Raw genomic sequence first — 18,778 nt, 5'->3', positions numbered from 1 at the left:
AGGGAGTGGCCACTGCACACCAGCGTGGTGGGGTCCGGGCTGGGTGTGGCTCACCTCAGACCACTCGGACATCTCCCACTGCGGCCCGCAGGCCGGGTTCCGGCACGTCTTGCGCTCCTCGGGCCGCACAGCCTCGGCGGCCTCGCACAGGTCGCTGTACACAGAGCTGTCGAAGCCGGGTGACAACATCTTCCAGCAGCGCACAATGCGGAACTGAAAGCCCTCGCCACACGTGCGCGAGCACTCACTCCAGCTGCTGGTCTCCCACCTGCCGGGGGTGGGCGGCCCTCAGCAACACCCTGACCCCAGAGACCAGGGCCCTCCTCCCTCGCCACACGAGCACTCACTCCAGCTGCTGGTCTCCCACCTGCCAGGGGCAGGTGGGCAGGTGGGCAGCCCTCGGCGACACCCTGGCCCCAGAGACCATGGCCCTCCTCCCTCGCCCCCTGGGCTCAGCCAGAAGGAGGAGGGAGGATGAGGCCTACAAAGAAGGTCCCCCTCAACTCGACTGTTGGCAGAGGTGGATGCTGACTTCTGCGGCCCCTCCGGACAGAGGCGAAGGAGACACCCACCCCTGGCGCTCTAACACTGGTGGTACCTGGGCTGGCACTCCCTCCCGGCGCAGAACTCGTGGACAGGCTCGGGGCGCGTCAGGGCATCGCAGTAGCTGTCGTCCACCTCGATTCCATCATAGCGGACACACATGGCATATGTTGACATGACCCCTGGGTTCAAAGGAAAGGGCCACATGGTTAGCAGTGGGAGCTTCAGGGATCAGCAGAAGAGCCATGTGGCCTTGGTCAAGTCCCTGAGCCTCTCCAAGCCTGGATCATGTCCCTGGGATAGGACAAGGACCAGGGTGCAGAGAGCTGGGAGAGCCCAGTGTGGACACCTCTGTGGGTCTGAACTCTCTCCTGCCCACGTCCCTGGGTCTGACCACTTCTCTATGCACTCCACCCCACCCCACCCAGCCCCGGCTGGGTTCATAGGTCACAAACCCTGTGTTTGAACCAACTTGAACTCTGACTGGCCCATGCAGAGGTAGACATACCTGGGGGCAGTGATCCTCATTCAGCCCCTCTTATCAGGCATCTACTATGGGGGAGAAGCCCTGGTGGTGCAGTGGTTAAGCGCTCGGCTGCTAACTGAAAGGGGTCGGCAGTTCAAACCCACCAGCCACTCCCTGCAAACCCTATGGGGCGGTTCTACTCTGTCCTATAGGGTCGCTATGAGTTGGAATCGACTCGATGGCAATGGGTATTATTGCAGGGCAGGCCTTGTTGGGACCCTGACCCCACAAACCCTGTACAAACCTCCTGCAGAGTAAACGAGAATGGGAGCGGTGTTTGTGTGTTATAGAGAGGCAGAGAGCACTCCAACCTTCTGCGATGTTGGAGACAATGACCCCTACTCTGGCGTTACCAGTCCCCACCCCCAGAGGATATCAGTTTCCCCGTCAATGGAAAACCCCACCCACCTCACTCTCCCTCGCAGCAGCTCAGGTCTGAAAGCCAGCCAGCCCCTGCTGAAGCTTCCAGGAGCCAGCCCTCATTGGAATGAAGCATCCGGAGCGGGGTTTTTCTTTTTTCCGTAAAGGACAGAGCCAGGCTCCAATCACTGGTCCCTTCCCTGCCAGTGCTGAGCTGTGCAACCTTTAGCTTCTCCAAAGGGAAGCTGGCGTCCTGGCGGGTCTGGTCAGAATATTCCAGGACTCAGGGACACCAGCCTGAGGTCAGGGGGACTGTCCTCATTTAGGGTGGAAATGGGGCAGGTCTCCATCAAGATGGGCGGGAATTCAAGCCCCAGCTCCGTCTCCCCTGAGTGTGGTAAGGACACATCGCCAGACTCCTCAGGCCTCAGTTTGCTCACCCCCAAAACAGGAATCCTTGCACCCACCTCCCAGAGATGTTTAGTTTGTTAGAATTAAAGTGTCAGCTATTTATACGCCTCCTCTCTCAACAACCAAAAAAACCCAAACCCATTGCTGTCAATTCTATTCCGAGTCATAGTGACCCTATAGGACAGACTAGAACTGCCCATAGGGTTTCCTAGGATGAAATTTTTATGGAAGCAGACTGTCACCTCTTTGTTCCACAGAATGGCTGGGGGGTCTGAACCACAGACCTTTCGGTTAGCGGCCAAGTGCTTAACCACTACACCACCGGTCCCTTTTATTCATGGAGCCCTTTCTTTGAACAAGAGTGAGCAGGGACCCCCAGACACAGGACAGATGGGAGGGGCTGCTTCGCCTGAGCATGGCTGAGGCTCAGGGTTCTGCCAGCTCCACACACCCTCGCCTGCAGTGCCCCCAGGAGTCGAGGACCAGTCAGAAAACCCCTGCTTGCTTTCCAAGAGTCCAAATGAACTATTCTGTGTTTCATTGCTCCGAAAGGGTCTTGAAGAGAAAAAGCAGTGCCCTCCTGTGACCTGGAGGCTGGGGTCTGGGAGAAGGTCTGGCCGTGCTGACCTAACAGCTTTTGGTGTGGGGGCTTGGCAGGGCCCTGGCTGGGATGGCGTGCCGACTTGTGCCGATGGCAGTGTCGGGTACTTGTAAGATACGACATGTCATGTGAGGTTTGTGAACCACTGCCCCCCAGGCAGTCAGAGTCCCTTCCAGCCCCACCACATCTTCCAGGCCAGCCCCATCAAAGGTGGGCCACGTGGTTCCCCTCTGGGAGCACTGGGGACAGCTGCCTCACGCTCCACATTGCTCCCCACAGCCCTGTGAGAGAAGTGCACACCCATCCTACAGGCAGGAAATAGAGGCTCATACCGGTGATTAGCCAACATCACAATGTACAGTGGACCAGACGGTTCAGGCCAAGTGCTTGCCACGCACTCCACCAGGCTTGCCTTCCCCTCCAGTGCGCCCTGCACCCTGTGCCTGCTTCAGGGCTCCTATAACAGGAGGAGGCACCCCGGACGGTGTGAGCAGAGTGAAGGGTCCGAGATCTGCAGTCTCTTCAGGGCGCCCGGGTGCAGCCTCCCAGCTGCTCCCTCAGCCAGCTCCCAAAATGCCAGCCGGACTGCAGTGGGGGCAGCGAGCTGGCTGCCCATGGCCTGGCGTCTGGCCAGTGCTGGGCTCGCGTTACTCTCTTCACTGGCAGTTGGGGGCCATCAAACCTGGCCAGCTGGGGGCGCCAAGGCAGGGCCGGGAGCATCCCGCATTGACAGGCAGCCCCGGTATTGTCCAAACTCAATCAAACAGAAGTCCCCAGTCTCCATAGGGCCAGACCTCAGAGCTGGCATTCCAGGCCTCCCTATAGCCTCTTGTCCCCACTACCAGTGCCCGGGTTCCTGTCCACGGCCTGACACAGTGGAGTCGCCAAGGTTGATGTCATCCAGTATGGTAACTCATGGTGGTCTCTCACACACACACACACCCACCCACAAGTGAGGGAGCTGGCTGGTACACAAACACTACTGGTGGGTGGAGAGGCCCCACCCCTTCCAGCCCTGCCCCCTAAGCACCTCCCGTCTCCCGTTGGCCAGGATGGAGACCCTCCTCTCCCACCCGTGGCCAGTGCCCCATCCTGACTGGCGGGTGACTGGGTGGGGGGGGGGGTGACAAGTTACCGCACTGGACAGTGGGGCACACCAATCCTAGTGACACCACTACCTGGGCGGCCCCTCTGCCAACGGCACCAGCCTGCCCGCTGCCACTGCCACGACCACAGACCCTGGGGTCATTTTGCTGTCACCCCCTTTGACAGTGTCGGGGTGCAGCTCACACCCCCCGCACCCCCCTAGTGACACCACTGGCAGGACACCTGGCAGCACTGTCCATGTTGGGGGCTGGAGCGGGTGGCAAATGCAGCCACAGCCCTGGTGGTGAGGCAGCTCCAGCCCTGGGGGCGACTTGGCCAGGGTTTCCAGTGGCTGAGGCCAGCCATGCGGGCAGACAGACCTGGGTTCAAATCCTAACCACGTATGTCTGTCTGTCCAGGCGCCACTGATGAGGTCCTATAATGTGACGGAGTCCCTCAGTCACGGACCACAGGGCCTACCTCCCTGGCTCTGTTTGCCAGTAAATAATAGCAAAACCCCACGGCCTGAGATTTCTTGTTTTTAACCAAAAGGAAGTTTGTTCCAATGAGATGTGATGTGAACCACACAGACAAAGGAGTTTGGGGGCCTGGTAACCCCTGGAGGCCTGGACATCACCTTGGTCCAGCATGTCTGTCAGGACCAGGGGCCTCTGTCTGACAGTCATATGGCACGGCCTCCCCAGGACCGTACCTGTGGTGCAGGTGGCACTGCAGGGCTCATGAGATGACAGCTTCCACCGGTACATGTCCGCCGGACTCACACCTTGCTTGCGCGCCTTGGGCCTGGTCCTGAAGATGGTGGTGAGAGACAGAGGCAAGTGCCCGGAGGGAGGGTTGATCAGCGGGTGTTTGCTCATTGAGGAGGCAGCTGTGGTTTTATTTAACAGCATGCCTGGCCTGGGCCCCCAGCCGAGCCCCCACCATGTGAGATAACAAGAATGAGGTGAGGCCCCCACAAACAGGCATACTTCAGGGTGGAACAGATGTTTGTTTTTTTTCCATCTCAATAATCCAGCTGTGGGGCTGCAGTAGCTCTGCCAGGTGAGTGAGGATTTGGGCCTTACCAGCATCCTACTTGCTCCACACACACACACGTCCTTCCCAAGTCAGCTAGTGGGTACACACACACACACACACACACACACACACACACACACACGTCCTTCCCGAGTCAGCTAGTGGGTCCCTCCTCCACCTGAGAAAAGCCCTCAGAGGCGTCCATATGTTGAGAATGTGCCAACATTGTTTGCCCCTGTAGTGGATCCTGTTTGGATGGGGACACTAGCCATTCAACCTCCAATGACCAACAGCTCAGCTGCAGACTGGGTGGCCCGGCCCCTCCAGACACCTCTGGCCACATCTCAGCTCAGGTCTGCCACTGGCTGCACAGACACGACTGGGTTCCGGCCAATGACCAGCTATTATTCTTGGACAGCCCTTGGGCGGCCGAGTCCAGCTATTGTTAGGCCTGCTTACGTCTGTGAACTGGTGTGTGTGCGCGAGGCCCAGCCTCGGGACCAGGTTTTAAACTCAGCAGGGAGGAGGAGGGGGCAGCAGCTCCTGTAACACGGGGTGTCCGCGAGCCACACCAGCACGGGGCACCCAAGCTTGAGCCAGGGGAAGGGGTGGCGCCCTGGCCCAAAGACAGCAGTGAGTCCAGCCTCAACTTCCATTTTAGACCTGGACCACTGCAGTGGGCTGGGGGATCCCCACCTCCTTCCTGGGCGCTGTGGGACTGGCTGAAGATGGTCTTGGGCTAACCCTCTTCCCGGGGTTGGAATTTGGGGAGATCCACAGGTTCTCGCCTCGGGAGCTTATCTCACTTCCGTGGCCAGCAGAAGTGGGAAGGGAATTTGGACTTGGATGGGGTCACTGGACAGATATTTAAAAGGCTTTCTAGTTGATTCTGTGATAAAGACATTGCTTTGGGTGATGCTGGGAGCTTAGCATTTGTTAATTTTTCCAGGCTTGTGGAATTTCACAAGGGGGTGGGACCTTCCCTTGCATTTCCTGGGATTGGCTTCAAAGTCCCAGGAGAAGCCCCCCTTCAGCTATGAGCTTTACCCTGAAGGCGTGTCCCTCTCTGAGCACCCAGGGAGTATCCACCTCTACCCAATGGCTCCCTGAAGCAAAGGGAGAGGAGAGAGGTGTGGTATGCTGATCTCTCCAGAGCCTGCTGGGATCCCCGTGGCCTGGAGGTTTCACAGGCCCTTCACAGGTCTGAGGGTGGGGAGGGGGAAGGTCTCCTCTCCCCTCTCCTTAAAAAATGAGAAAAAAAAAAAAAATAAGAGGACACTTTAAAATGGGGGAGGGGTCCAACACCCTGTCATGTAAGAACAAAGGATCTGTGGAAACCAGAGAGTTGCACCAGTGAGGTCCACTTAGACTCCCAGCTCCCCAGAGTAAGGTCTCTGAGGGGAGGCAGAATAGAAGACAAATTTTAGGACTTGCTTGATTCAGAAAACACTCAACTGTGCTGACTGGGTCCCTCACCCTGCCTTTCAACAGTTCTAAATTGTCCCCAAGAACAAAGAGATGCAAGGATCCCACCACCCCCACCCGTGGAGAGGCCGCCATCTTTATCTAATTACACATGCCTCGCTTGCTCGTGCCAGCAGGCAGCGTGACTCACTCCTGACTCAAGAGAGAGAGCACGGCCCTGTTCAAAATAACCCCCTGGATTTCAAGCGCAAAAGGTATCTATGGAGAGGCTGCCTACGCACCACCCTTCGCCAACAAGGGCGGGGGAGAGGCTGCCCACATACTACCCTTAGCCAGCAAGGGCAGGATTGTATGCAGCTCCTAAGAAAACCTGCACATATTTGCACAACAATGCAACGCCTGGCACGTCCTGCTCTTGGAATCGGCACCAAGAAGTGAAGTGAAACACCAGAAAGTTGCTGAGCCACCAGTCTCTGTCTGGAAGGGAGACCCTGCTGCCCTCTACTAGACCCCGGTTTGTGACGGCCAAGAAGCCTCTGGGTGCTTCAAACCAAAGCTCCCAAGGACCTTGAGCCAGCTGCCTATCAGGAAGCAGGCATCTCCAGCCCCTCTCAGAAGCTCGGAGGTGTCTGTGTTTGTTTATAAACCAACCAGAAAGCATCCTTTTCTTTGCCCCCAGGCCTCTGAGGGGGCCTCGCAGAGGCGCTGGTCTCAGTGTCTGGTCTGGTGGTGGCCGCCCCCCTCCCCTGAGTGTTTGAAGCTTTCCTGAGAAGATGAAAATAGCCTTTCTCTTCTGGGCGACCCTTTGATTTCGCCTTCTCTTCAAGCAGACGCGACTTCCTGTGTTTGGACAACTCTGCCAGGACGTGGCTATTTTGGCGGGGTCGTTTCCCGGCCTCCTCAGCCCTCTCTCTCCAGACCATCTTTGTCCCACTCGGTTCCTGCTTTGATGGATGCCGGCTGGGGGGCTGCCACCTGGAGCTTTCTGAGGACTGACAATCTAGCTTATTGATTCCTATGCCCCCAGAGGGGCTCTGGAGATCCAATACAACGACCCTGAGGGCCTGAGGGGGCGGGGTAAGATTCTACTGGGACAGGAACTGGACTCTAAAGTGTTGGCATAAGCCGTTGAAAGTGCCCTTGGAATCCCTGAGTACCTGAGCTGGCGGGCCCTGTGGCTGCCATCTGACAACCCCCTCATGTGAGAGATGGAGAAACTGAGGCCCAGTGAGGGCCTAAGTGGCATGTCTGTGACGCAGTGAGGTGGTGGCAGAGCTGGGGTTGAAACCCAAGTGCCCTGCTGCTCCCCCGTCTCCCGCCCCCCGCTGCCCACACAGCCGCCAGCATTTCCCACGCCTGCAGCCAAATTCCATGGCAGCCTCTGTCCCACCCTGATAACATATTCAGAGAGGAGCCCTGACCTGGCCCCATACAAGGCTCCAGGTCCCCCACTCTGCCCACATTTGCAGAGGGAGACTTCTACCTAGAGTGTTCAGAAATGCCTCTCTGCCCCACTATTCCAGGTATCCCCTGAGGCGGGGGTTGCGGGGGGAGCAGGGAGCTCAGAAAACAGTTTGAGAAAAGGGGAGGGTGCACAGAGAGTCCCGGGCCCAGGCCCCCTGTGGTGCCCCTGCTTTTGTTCCCCAGGGCAGGTATAAGGGTCACCCCAAACACATCACCTCAGGAGTAAACCCCAAATCTCCGTTAGACCCATTCAGGAGCCTCCCGAGGGGACCGTCTCTGCGCTCCCGGCCCAGGCCCTAGAGCCCAATACCCACTCATTTCTCCTGTTTAAAGTCAAGGAGTCTTGTGGGCCTGTCTCCCTCCAGTCCCCATCCACTCCCAGTTGCTGCCAAGCCTGGCCTGGCCACATCCATTTCACCAGCTTCACTGCCCACACAGCATTGGAGGAAAGCACGGGACCCTGGCAATGAGGACACCCTTGGTGAGGGTGGCCACCCTTTGCCCAGGAAGCTTGTCACCAGGAATTGTCCTTCAGTAAGGACAGTCACAGGTCTGGGGCCAATCCCACCCAGCTGGCCCCAACCCAAGGAGGCTCCTGGTCTCAGGCCCATCCAGAGCCAGGCCTCAGACCTGCTTAGATCTGGGGGCTGCAGGTGGGGGCCCTCTCCCATTGCCTCCAGTGACCCTGGTCCTTCCAGCAGACCCCACTGTAGGTGAGGCCTCACTACACCTGAGCCTGAGCACCTTCCACAGCCCATCAACCTGGACCTCAGGCCCAGGTAGCAGTAGGAAGCACCTCCTACCTGGCCTTGTGGGTCCGATTCCCGGCAGAGTTGGGGAGGCTGGCGCTGACGTTGGAGAACGGGGCTTCAGAGGAGATGTTGGTGACCCTGTCACTGCTCAGCTCCAGGTAGGAGCCATTGAGCAGGTAAGCAGTTGTGCCCTCGTTCTCCTCATAATCCACATAGAGGCTCTCAGTCGGAGGGCTTCTCGGGGCGCCCTGTGCAAAGATGCTGTTGACAGTCTCATTGAGGGTAAGCTCCTTCGAGTCCGAGCCTGTGCCCTGGAGCTGGTCGGAGATGGCGTTGACCGAGAGGAGCTCCTGGGAGGTGAAGTGGCCATCGCCTTCTTGGTCATCCTTGTCCCCTGTGAAGGCTGTTCCAGTGGCGTTGCCGTCTGCAGGAGGGAGACAGGCGGTCAACCTCCAGCGTTCCCCATGCTGGGCACAAGGGCGGTCCAGGGGAGGGACTCAGAGTGATGGGGTCCGAAACTAGGAAGCTGAACTAGGAGGCTCCACAGGGCACAATTTGGTCAAGATGATGGAGTGAGTGCCCCGTCACTGGAGGCATGCAAGCCACCCTGGACAGCCCCTCGTAGAGGGGAATCCGGTTGAATAGTGTCCCAAAAAATTCATGTCCATCTGGAACTTCAGAATGTGGCCTTATTTGGAAATAGGGTTTCTGCAGATATAACCAGTCGAGCACCTAAGATGAGATGGTCCTGGATTTAGGATGGGTGACTGGTATCACTCCAAGAAGAGGGCACAGAAGAAGAGGAGACACCACGAGCAGATGGAGCAGAAGGGGAGAGATGCAGCCACAAGCCAAGGAAGGCCTGGGGCCACCAGAAGCTGGAAGGGACCAGGAAGCATCCTCCTCTAGAGCCTTTGGTGGGAGTGGGGCCCTGCGCACACCTCCAGAGCTGGGGGAGAATAAATGTCTGTTGTTGGAAGCCCCCCCACCAATCCGTGGTCATTGGTCACAGCAGCCACAGGATACCGCCCCTGACGGTTCTAATAGGGACTCTGAGGGTCCTGGAGTCTTCTGTCAAGTGAGATGATCCAAGCACACCTGATCGACCCCGCCCCTACCTGGCCCCTTCCACAGGCCCCGCCCTCAGGAGCAAGTCTGATTCCCAGTGCCTCTCTCGGGGACCTGAACTCCACGTTAACCCACCTGGGTCTCCAGAGGTATCTCCAACAGCCTCCCCCGGAGCCTGCCTGCACCCCCGAGCCCATCCTCAGGTCTCCACCTTCCTCTCCTTCCACTCCCTGCCCCCACACATGTAGTCCTCAGGCTGGAACCCACCCTCTCCAAGAAGCCTTCCCGCTACCGTCATCTGTGCACCCACTCGGCTCCCTGTTTTCCTGGGCCACACCTCGTCTGCCTGTCTGTCTCCCCTGCTGGACTCCATGCCCTTGTGCGTTGCTGTGCCCACTGTTGTACCCAAGCCCAGCACAGGCCAGGTGCTCGCCTGAGTGAAGGCTGTGGGGTCTGACTGCCTGGCCTTGAGCTCCACCTCCTCCAGGAAGAACTGTGAGACTTGGGGGCATGGCCTCTGCTGCCTAAGCCTCTGTCTTCCCATCTGTCAAATGGGACAACCACACCTCCCTCCAAGGATGTGTGTAAGGAGAACACGTAAATGGCTGCACCTCTTACTGACCGCTTCTCCAGACAGGATGGGGCTGAGGACCCTCCCCAAAGCCCCTCCGTAGGAAGCCCCTGCCCCGTGGGCCCCAGTCTTTGCCCACCCTGGCCCACCCCCTCCTGGTTACCTCGGAAGCCCTTGCCCCCGGGGGGGCCCTCGCAGGCCCCGCCGCTGGCCTGTTTGCACACCTCGTTGGTCTCTGGGCCCTTGCCCAGGCCCAGCTCGAGCTCCGGCCCTGGAGGGCCGAACAGCCGGTGGTCCAGGCCCAGCCGCTCCATGGAGGCCCGGCTGTACAGGGAGCCATTGTGGCGCACGAAACCCAGCAGGGTGGTGCCGCCCAGCTCCTGGCTCTCGGCGCTCTCGGAGGCCGGCTGGGAGAAGCTGTAGTAGACAGGCTGCAGGCGGTGAGCAAGTGGCGGCTGCAGCAACGTGTACTCAAAAGTGATGGAAGGGCTCCTGCCATTCTGGTTCCACACCTGGGGAGGAAGGGGAGCAAGTGGGACCCCACCCCGAGACCCAGGCCAGCCCCAGCCTGGAGAGGATGCTGTGGGGCGCGCTCACAGCCCGGCAGGACAGGGCTGCCAGGTGTCACCTGCAGTGGGCGCAGCTCAGCCCTCCCAGGGAGCTGCCCCGGCAGCCCGCATCAGATGTTGGGGAACAGAATGGCACCAAGGGAGGGGTGGGAGAGTCCCCATGGGTGCAGGCAATAAGGAGTGCACTGTATATAGAGAAGTTTTTAAAAATAATAAACAAAAAAATAATAATAATAATAAACCCATTGCTGTGGAGTTGATTCCAACTCATGGTGACCACGTGTGACAGAACTGTCCCAAAGGATTTGCTAGGCTGTCAACTTTATGGGAGCAGATGGCCAGCTCTTTCTCTGGTAGTGCAGCTGGTGGGTTTGAACTACAGACCTTTTGGTTAGCAGCCAAGCACTTAACCACCAAGCCACCAGGGCTCCCTTTTAAAACTAATAAAAAAAAATAAAATAATAGAGCCGACTAAAAGCTCATCTGCTTTTTTCTACTGCCATGTGCCAGCAATTCTAAATAACAGCTCTCCTCCTTGCCAGGGTGGACGAAGCCCCAGCCCCCCTTCATCCTCACCACCTGCTGATATAGGAGCGCAAGGCTTAGTCCCTGGTCTCAATTTGGAACAACTCAGCTCAGTCTTAGAGGAAATACAGCCAGAATGCTCCTTAGAAGTGAGGATGGCGAGACTCTGTCTTGCTTATTTTGGACATACCATCAGAAAGGACCCATTACTGGAGAAGGACATCTTGCTTGGTAGAGGGTCAGCATAAAAGAGGGAGACCTTCAAAGAGATGGACTGACACAGTGGCTGCAATGACGGACTCAGACCTAGCAATGACGAAGATGGTGCAGGACCGGGCAATATTAGTTCTGTTATTACGTGAGGCCGCTGTGAGTCTGAGCCAACTGGGCGGCAACCAGCAACGGCAGCTCTGGAGCTCCCTGTGGGATGGGCTGGGGCCACTGCTGCACCTCACAGGCCCGACTCCTCCCTCTGCCCTTCCTGCCTTCCGCTCTCCCCGCCGCCGAGTGATGTTCGTGGGCACCCCAACAAACCCCTAGCAGCCAACCCCCATCTCCAGGTCTCTTCCCAGTGACCTCAACCTAAAGAAGTGGGGGTCCGAGGAGGCCTGAGGAAGCAGACTCTAAAACGGGATTTGGGAGCAGGATCGCCCAGCAGCCAGCAGCAAGGAGAACCCCGTCCCCCGGGGCGGGGGTGGAGCGTTGAGACGGGCTGGGATTGACCGATTCAACTGCTAAACTGCTCCTGGGGGTGAACGGGGTGGGATACTAGCTGAAGAAGCACTGGTTGGCGCATACAGCTCAAGTGCTTGAGAGTTGGCTGGGGATGGGGTGGGGGTTACAAAATTATAAGGGACCATGGAATCCAAGGATCCCTGGTGGTACAGTGGTTAAGCACTCAGCTGCTAACCTATGAACCGCTCCAAGGAAGAAAGGTGTGGCAGCCTGCTTCCAGAAAGAGCACAGCCTTGGAAGCCCTATGAGGTAGCTCTACAGTGTCCTATAGAGTTGGAATCGACATGAAGGCTAAGGGTTTGTGTTTCTGTTTACGGAACCCAATACTTTGGAGAATGACAATGAAAGGCTGAGGGTGAATAGGGCACGGTGGTTAAAGGCTCAGTTGCTAACCCAAGGTCGACGATTCAAATCCACCGGCCGCCCCACGGGAGAAAGACGTGGCCGTCTGCTTCCGGAAAGATGTCCAGCCTCGGAAACCCGATGGGGCAGTTCTACTCCGTCCTACAGGGTAACTATGAATCGGAATTGACTCAGCAACGGGTGATCAATTGAACTGTAGGTGGTACAAACAGTTGAGCACTGGGCTGCTAACTGAAAGGTTGGAGGTTCAAGTCCACCCAGAGGTGCCTGGGAAGAAAGGACCAGAGACCTACTTCAGAAAGATCCATTTAAATCCCTGTGAAACACAGTTATATTCTGATGCACATGGGGTTGCCAGGAGTCAGGGCTGACACCACAGCGACTGGGTTTTTGTTTAAACAATCAGCCGGTGTAAGTCTAAGCCCGAAGTCCTCCTCCATAAAAATAGCACAGGAAAATAGCCTCCTGCCCTGCAGCCAGGGGTCGGAACAGCCCAGCGTCAGACCCAAGGCTTCAGTGTAAGAGTCTCAGAGAACTAGAGGAGGTGGAGGGCTCAACTCTGCTCCGTCTGCTACCCCAAGACCAGGGCCGGACCAGGAAGAGCGGGACCCTGAGGCTTGGGCTGTGGAGCCAACGTGCTGGAAAACATGAAGTCACAGGTTCCCCTGAAACTTCAGGGCTGAAAAAGTGGCCCACTGCCCTCTGCAAAAGGCTAGCACATCCCCCTCCTTGAGGAAGGGGCAGAGAACTCTCACTTGCACACTGCTAGGATGGTTCTTGGAAGCTTGGAGAAGGCGGTGGCCAGGGTAAATGCTGGCACTGCCATGGCAGATGGTGGGAGGGTGAGCCAAGGCTGGGAAACCCAGCAGGTGACTATTTTCTGCACTAGGCCTGGTGACATTCTATCCACAGGAGTAGCGGGAAACGCAGCGGTGAGGTGGCACTTGGAGGGACAGTGTGGGGTGTCCACTGCAAGCCAGGGCTGATGGCAGGAGGTGCTGCTGCTGAAGTGGACTGCCTGATAGCAGAGGGGGTGACAGGAGTCTTACATGATAAGGTCAGGTGGCAGTAATCAGCAGCAAGGTGGGTTCAATTATTGTAATAAGCAGCCAGGTTGAAGTGGTGGGTGAGAGCTGACCTACAGAGACCTGGACACAGTTAATAGGGATAAGATAGATGGGCCCAGACAAGGCATCGCTCAATCTATACAATCAAAACAAACCAGGGTGGGTGATGAGGACTTTGAGGGCAGTCACCCCAGGAAAAGTCTCAACTCCTTGTCTGGTTTTACTCCTGTGCTAGTTCGGACCCAGAATCCATTGATGGAGGGAAGCCACGTTGCCAGGAAGAAGGGCCCACAGCAAGTAGACATGGTACTGACTGCACCAGTTTCTCCCCCAGAGGGTGTGCCACATTTTACCCAGTTAAATGCACACTAGAGAAACGGGTAGACATTGTGAAGGCTGTTGGAGCCAGGCCCCAGGCTGCCATTGACAAATGGGGGCCCAAAAATCATCCTTGCCCCGTTAGAGAGAGGGGACGTGGAGGACGAGCAGCAACTGCACGTGTGGCTCAGGCCTGGCTCACAGGCTCCCCCAGTAGTCATTCTCCAGTCCCCAAATGTACAAGTGGCAGTTGGCAGAACCCCCACATTGGCTCCTTGGCCTGTGAGGTGAGAGCTATTACAGTGGAGAAGGCCAAAAGACACCCTCTGAACCTGACCCCCCCCACCCCAAACAGTAAATCAAAAACAATATTGAATCCTGGGGGAAATGGCAGAGAGACAGAGGTTAATGTCAATCTTGAAGACCTGAAGGGTGCAGGGCAGGTGATCCCATCTTCTTCCAGTTGCTGTACCGTGGATTCTGACTGAAGGCAGGAGAACTGTGCACCATGGGGTTCTCAAAGCTGTAGCCTTGTGGAAGAAGATCACCAGGCTTTTCTTCCGAGGCGCTTCTGGGTGGGTTTGAGCTGCCAACCTTTCGGTTAGTAGCCAAATGCTTAACCATTCATAACACCTATCCCCTATTTAATTCAACAGTTTGGCCCCTACAAAAACAAGACAGACCCAGGAGGATGACAGTGAACTGCTACAAACTCAACCACACAACAGTCCCAAGCAGCTTTGTGACACGTAAGGTGCCTTTGCTACAGCAGACTAACATGGACTCAAATTGATCACCAGCAGCCACTGAGCTGACAAATACGTTCTTTTCTGTCCCTGTCAGGAAGAAGGACCAGAAGCAATTTTCATTCGCATGGGCTGGACAACAGTATACACTTAAAGGTTTGACCTGTCCTAGCTCTCCCACCCCCTGTCAAAAGACACCACTAAAGGGTTTGGACCACTCTGCAGAACATTTCATCGGTCCTGTATATTGATGACATCTGTCAATCAGATCAGATGAGCAAGAGGTGGCAAAGTACACTGGAGGCCATGGTGAAACATGAGCACCGCAGACGATTATGGATCAACCCCATGAAGATTCAATGGCCCCCATGTCAGTGAAATCTTCAGGGTCCAGTAGTCTGGGGCATACCAGGACATCCCTTTGAAAGTAAAGGGCAAATTATTGCATCTCATACCCTCCCCCCACCCAGCATGAAGAAGAATCCCAGAGACAGCATATTCTACATTTGGGCATATTGCTCCCACCCATATACTGAAATCCAGTTGCCATCAAGTCAATTCTAACTCATGGTGACCCCACGGGTTACAGAGTAGAAATGCTTCATAAGATTCTCTTGGCTGTAATCTTTCGGAAACAAATCACCAGGTCTTTCTTCTGTGGTGCCTCTAGGTAGGTTCGAACCACCAACCTCTAGGCATGCCCTAAACAGCCAAGTAGTAGATAGAATGGCTTTGCCAGTTGACATAAGCCAGTACCTGGCATCAGTCACCCTGATGACGGCCCAGTGGGCTGTGGTGGCAGGGATGGAAGACACACATGGACCCAATAGCGTGAGCTCTCACTCACCGAGGCCGCTGGCGCTACTGAAAGCCCAGCATGAGGCAACTGAGACCCACAATGGGCCCCTGATACGGCACCATCCCTCAAGAGGACCTCTCAGCCACTTGGTGGCGAGCTGATTACACTGGGCCCCTTCCGTCCTGGAACGGAAGTGATCAACCTTATTCTGAGTGTGGTTTTGCCTTTCCTGCCACAGAGATCAGCCAGCCCCAAGAAACAAGGTCTCACAGAGTATATGATACGTTGAGTCAGGGTACCACATGGCATTGCACTGGACCAAAGAACCCACTTTATAGCCAAAGAGGTGCCACAGTGGGCACAGGATATGGACTCACTGGTCCTAACATACTGCATCCCTCAGAAAACAGCCAACCTGGTAGAGCAGTGGAAGGTGAACCCAACGTGCCAGCTCAGAGGCAATAGCACCCTGTGAAGATGGTACCTTGGGACATCCTGGATGCAATACACACCCGAAATCAATGAGAATTATATGGTGCTATGTCCCCAAACAGAGCCCTGGTGGCGCAGTGGTTAAGAGCTCAACTGCTAACCAAAATGTCAGCAGTTTGAATCCACCAGCCACTCCTTGGAAACCCTATGGGGAAGTTCTACTCTGTCCTAAAGGGTTGCTATGAGTCAGAATCTACTCGACAGCAAAGAGTTTTGTTTTGTTTTGTTTTGAGGGGGAAGGGTTATGTACCTAATAGGTAGAATATGTGGATCTGGGAACAAAGAGATGGATGGTACAGCGACTACCATTCCCAGTGACCCACTTGGGAATTTTGTGCTTCCCATCCCTGTAGTACTGGGATCTGGGGGTCTAGAGGTCCTGATTCCCAGAAAGAGGACGGTTGGGCAAGGAGACACAGCAAGTTTCATTAAATTGTAAGCCATGGCTGCCACCCAGTCTGTTTGGGCCCCTTGTACCAAGAGATCAGCAGGCAAGGAAAGGAGTCACTATCCTGGCGGGGGTTACTGACCCTAATAAACAAGAGTTTGACCCCAGGGACAGCAAAGACTGTATCTGGTACCCAGCTGATCCACTGGGACATCTCTAAATATCCCCCTGCCCAGTTTGATGGCACCTGAATAAGAGCAGTAAAGGGCATGGAGACCAGGAACTCAGACTCCTCAGGGAAGAGGGTCTGGGTCGCCCCGCCACATAAGCTGCCTAGACTAGCAGAGGTACTAGGTGAGGGTATGAGGAACCTAGCACGTATAAGGAGGGGATACGAGCGCCAGCCTCAGTCCCCCAACCAGCTGGAGACCCCAGACCAGCTGCAGACCCCAGACCAGCTGGAGCCCCCTGACCAGCTGCAGCCCCCAGGACAGCTGCGGTTCATCCCATTCACCATCCTCCTGTAAAGCTTCCTGGGAGAAGAAACCAACCAGAACCCCAGAGGAGCTGTTGCCTGACGAGGCAAACTCATTATGCAGAGCAAGTGGGCCCAAGCAGCCAAGGGGTGGACTGTAGTGGATGCTGCGGCATGCCCTCAGGTGTCACCTTTAGGAAAAGGCAGTTATTTCTCCAGCTGTTGGGAGCGTTGCAGTTGACAGTTCACAGCTGGGTCCATCCCCAGGGATTTCCTTCAGCCAACAGGAGCTGTGCCTCCCCAGGACATGCCCTTTCCCTGGGGGGCAACCGCAGCCCATGATAGTCAGTGTCCCCTGCCTCACGTGGAGATAGCTCTCACTGTGGGGTCAGCTGAGGCTCTGTCACACCTGCATCGAGCTCACTGCCTCCCTCTGTCCACTCCTGTCTCCCTCACTCCCCCACGGCATCGTCCCTGAGCCCCCTCCACAAGCCCTCCTGCACACAGACCTCTACCTCAGAGCGTTTCCTGCGGAGCCTGACCTACGACCTGCTCCTCTGGCCGGGAGGCAGAGCTGGTGGCCGTCTGCCTCAGTGGGTAGCTCCAAGGGAAGGCCAGGCAGGCAAAGGCCTAGAAATAAGTGGCCCCACTAGATTCTGGCTTCACCAGGGGAGGCCTTCAGCCAGGAGGCAGTGTGGGGAGGTGGGAGTAGCGTCCCGGGGTGGAGGCCTCACCAGCACAGCAGTTGCACAAACAGCCGCTCTGGCATCAGACAGACCTGGGTTCAAAGCCCAGTGGTGCCGCCTACAATCCTGTGACTTTGTGCGGGTCACTACCCACTCTGTGCCCAAGTTCCACCCTCTGTAAAGTGAGGGCACTAACAACCGTTACAGTGGGGTTTGGACATCAAAGCTGCTCCGCTGGCAACCCCTATCCTGGCTGTACTTCCTCGGCCTCTGTGTCTTAGGAAACCAGTAGGCTGCAAAGAATGCCAGCCCGCCTGTCTCTATGTCACCCAATCTCTAGTAGTTTTCAGGTGGGGGCAATGGCCTTCCCTTCAGGACACTATCCGTGGTGGAACACTCATAGCATGCTGGGCACAGCAGGCCCAAGCTCTTCGCCCACAGCTCACACCCGGAGCCCCACACCCAGGGGTCCTGAGCACAGGGGGAGGGCCAGGCCTGCCCTGGTCCCCAGCATTGAGGATTGGCAGAATGCCACGGTGTCCATGGGCCAGGAGGGAACTCTGTGGGGCATAACCCCCACTGTGGAGTGGGTCTCATATCCCTGAGGCCTAGATAAGCCTCCTGTCCTATCGTTAGCTCCTCACGGAGGTGCTGGTGGGCAAGGAACAGGTCAGCACAGGATACACTCAGCAGTTCTCACAGCAGTGCTGGGTGAGTGAGTGAGTAAGTGAGTGAATGAGTGAATGAATGAATGAATACTTACGTGAGAGAGTGGGTCTTTGGGTGAGTGGGTGGTGGCAGAAAGAATGCATGGGTTAATGAGTAAATGAAACGCTAAGTGGATGAATTAAAAGCTGCGTGAATGAATGAGGGAGTGAATGAAAGAGTGACAAGTAAAGGAGTGAATGAACAATGAGTCCCAAGACCAGCAGCCTGGCTGTGTGGTACCAGCGGCAGCCTGGTCCCCCAGACCGCAGCCCACACACCATAACGTTCAGGCCCTGGTTTGTGGGTCCCTGGTCCCCCAGCCTGCACCCCACGCACCATGACATTCAGACCCTGGTTGGTGGGCCCCTGGTCCCCCAGACTGCAGCCCGTGCACCATGACGTTCGGGCCCTGGTTGGTGGGCCCCCAGCCCCCAGCCCGCAGCCCACGCACCATGACGTTCAGGCCCTGGTTGGTGGGCCCCTGGGCCACGATGTACTCGATGCCGGTCTCATAGATGTCCATGGGCCGCCGGTACTTGACCACGGTGCCGGCGATGTTGAAGTTCTTGGGGCTGTCAACTTTGTAGTTGCCATTGAAGAAATAGTAGCCGGCTTCGTCTGCAAGAGCTGACAGGGCAAAGGCGCCGGTCATGAGGCCAGGCCAGCTGGAGGGAGGCGGGCGGCGAGGAGGGGCCGGTTCCACACTCAGAACTCTGCCTCCCCTGCCCCCATCCCAGCCCTCCCCTAATGCCCCAGAGCACAGGGAGCCTGCATCATGGGGAAGTCGGGCACTGTCTGTGTCCAACACATGGCCCTGGCCAGTGAAATCTGGGAGAGGGAAGGCAGTTCCCTGTCAACCAAAAATAACCAACAAGGACTTGTCTAGACGACCACAAATAGCTGGCCAGGGCCCCTGGGTCCTGTTACTCAGCTGCCTTTGAAGGAGCCGAGGGGCCACAGGGGGATGAGCCAGGGCAGGGCCAGCAGCGAAGGCTGGCCTGGGAAATGCAGTGGCCAGGGAGGCCACACTGGACAAGTGTCTGCCAGGTATGCATCATGCAA

The 18,778-nt window shown here is 56.7% G+C and overlaps 1 protein-coding gene across 1 annotated transcript in view; it reads right to left on the bottom strand.

The window, feature by feature from the left end:
* The window catches only part of ADAMTSL2 (ADAMTS like 2), a 35,981-nt gene that overhangs the window by 6,553 nt on the left and 10,650 nt on the right, over positions 1-18,778 (bottom strand). The window contains exons 8-13 of the mRNA XM_010599986.3: positions 18,168-18,343; positions 10,009-10,357; positions 8,258-8,630; positions 4,240-4,337; positions 599-725; positions 55-268 (exon numbers count right to left, since the gene is read on the bottom strand). Coding sequence (XP_010598288.1) covers positions 55-268; positions 599-725; positions 4,240-4,337; positions 8,258-8,630; positions 10,009-10,357; positions 18,168-18,343 — 1,337 coding nt within the window. The remainder of the gene's footprint in view (positions 1-54; positions 269-598; positions 726-4,239; positions 4,338-8,257; positions 8,631-10,008; positions 10,358-18,167; positions 18,344-18,778) is intronic.

Source organism: Loxodonta africana, chromosome 9 (assembly GCF_030014295.1).
Source record: "Loxodonta africana isolate mLoxAfr1 chromosome 9, mLoxAfr1.hap2, whole genome shotgun sequence".
In the NCBI taxonomy this organism is placed as follows: Eukaryota; Metazoa; Chordata; class Mammalia; order Proboscidea; family Elephantidae; genus Loxodonta; species Loxodonta africana.
This window is presented reverse-complemented; position numbering and strand designations above follow the sequence as displayed.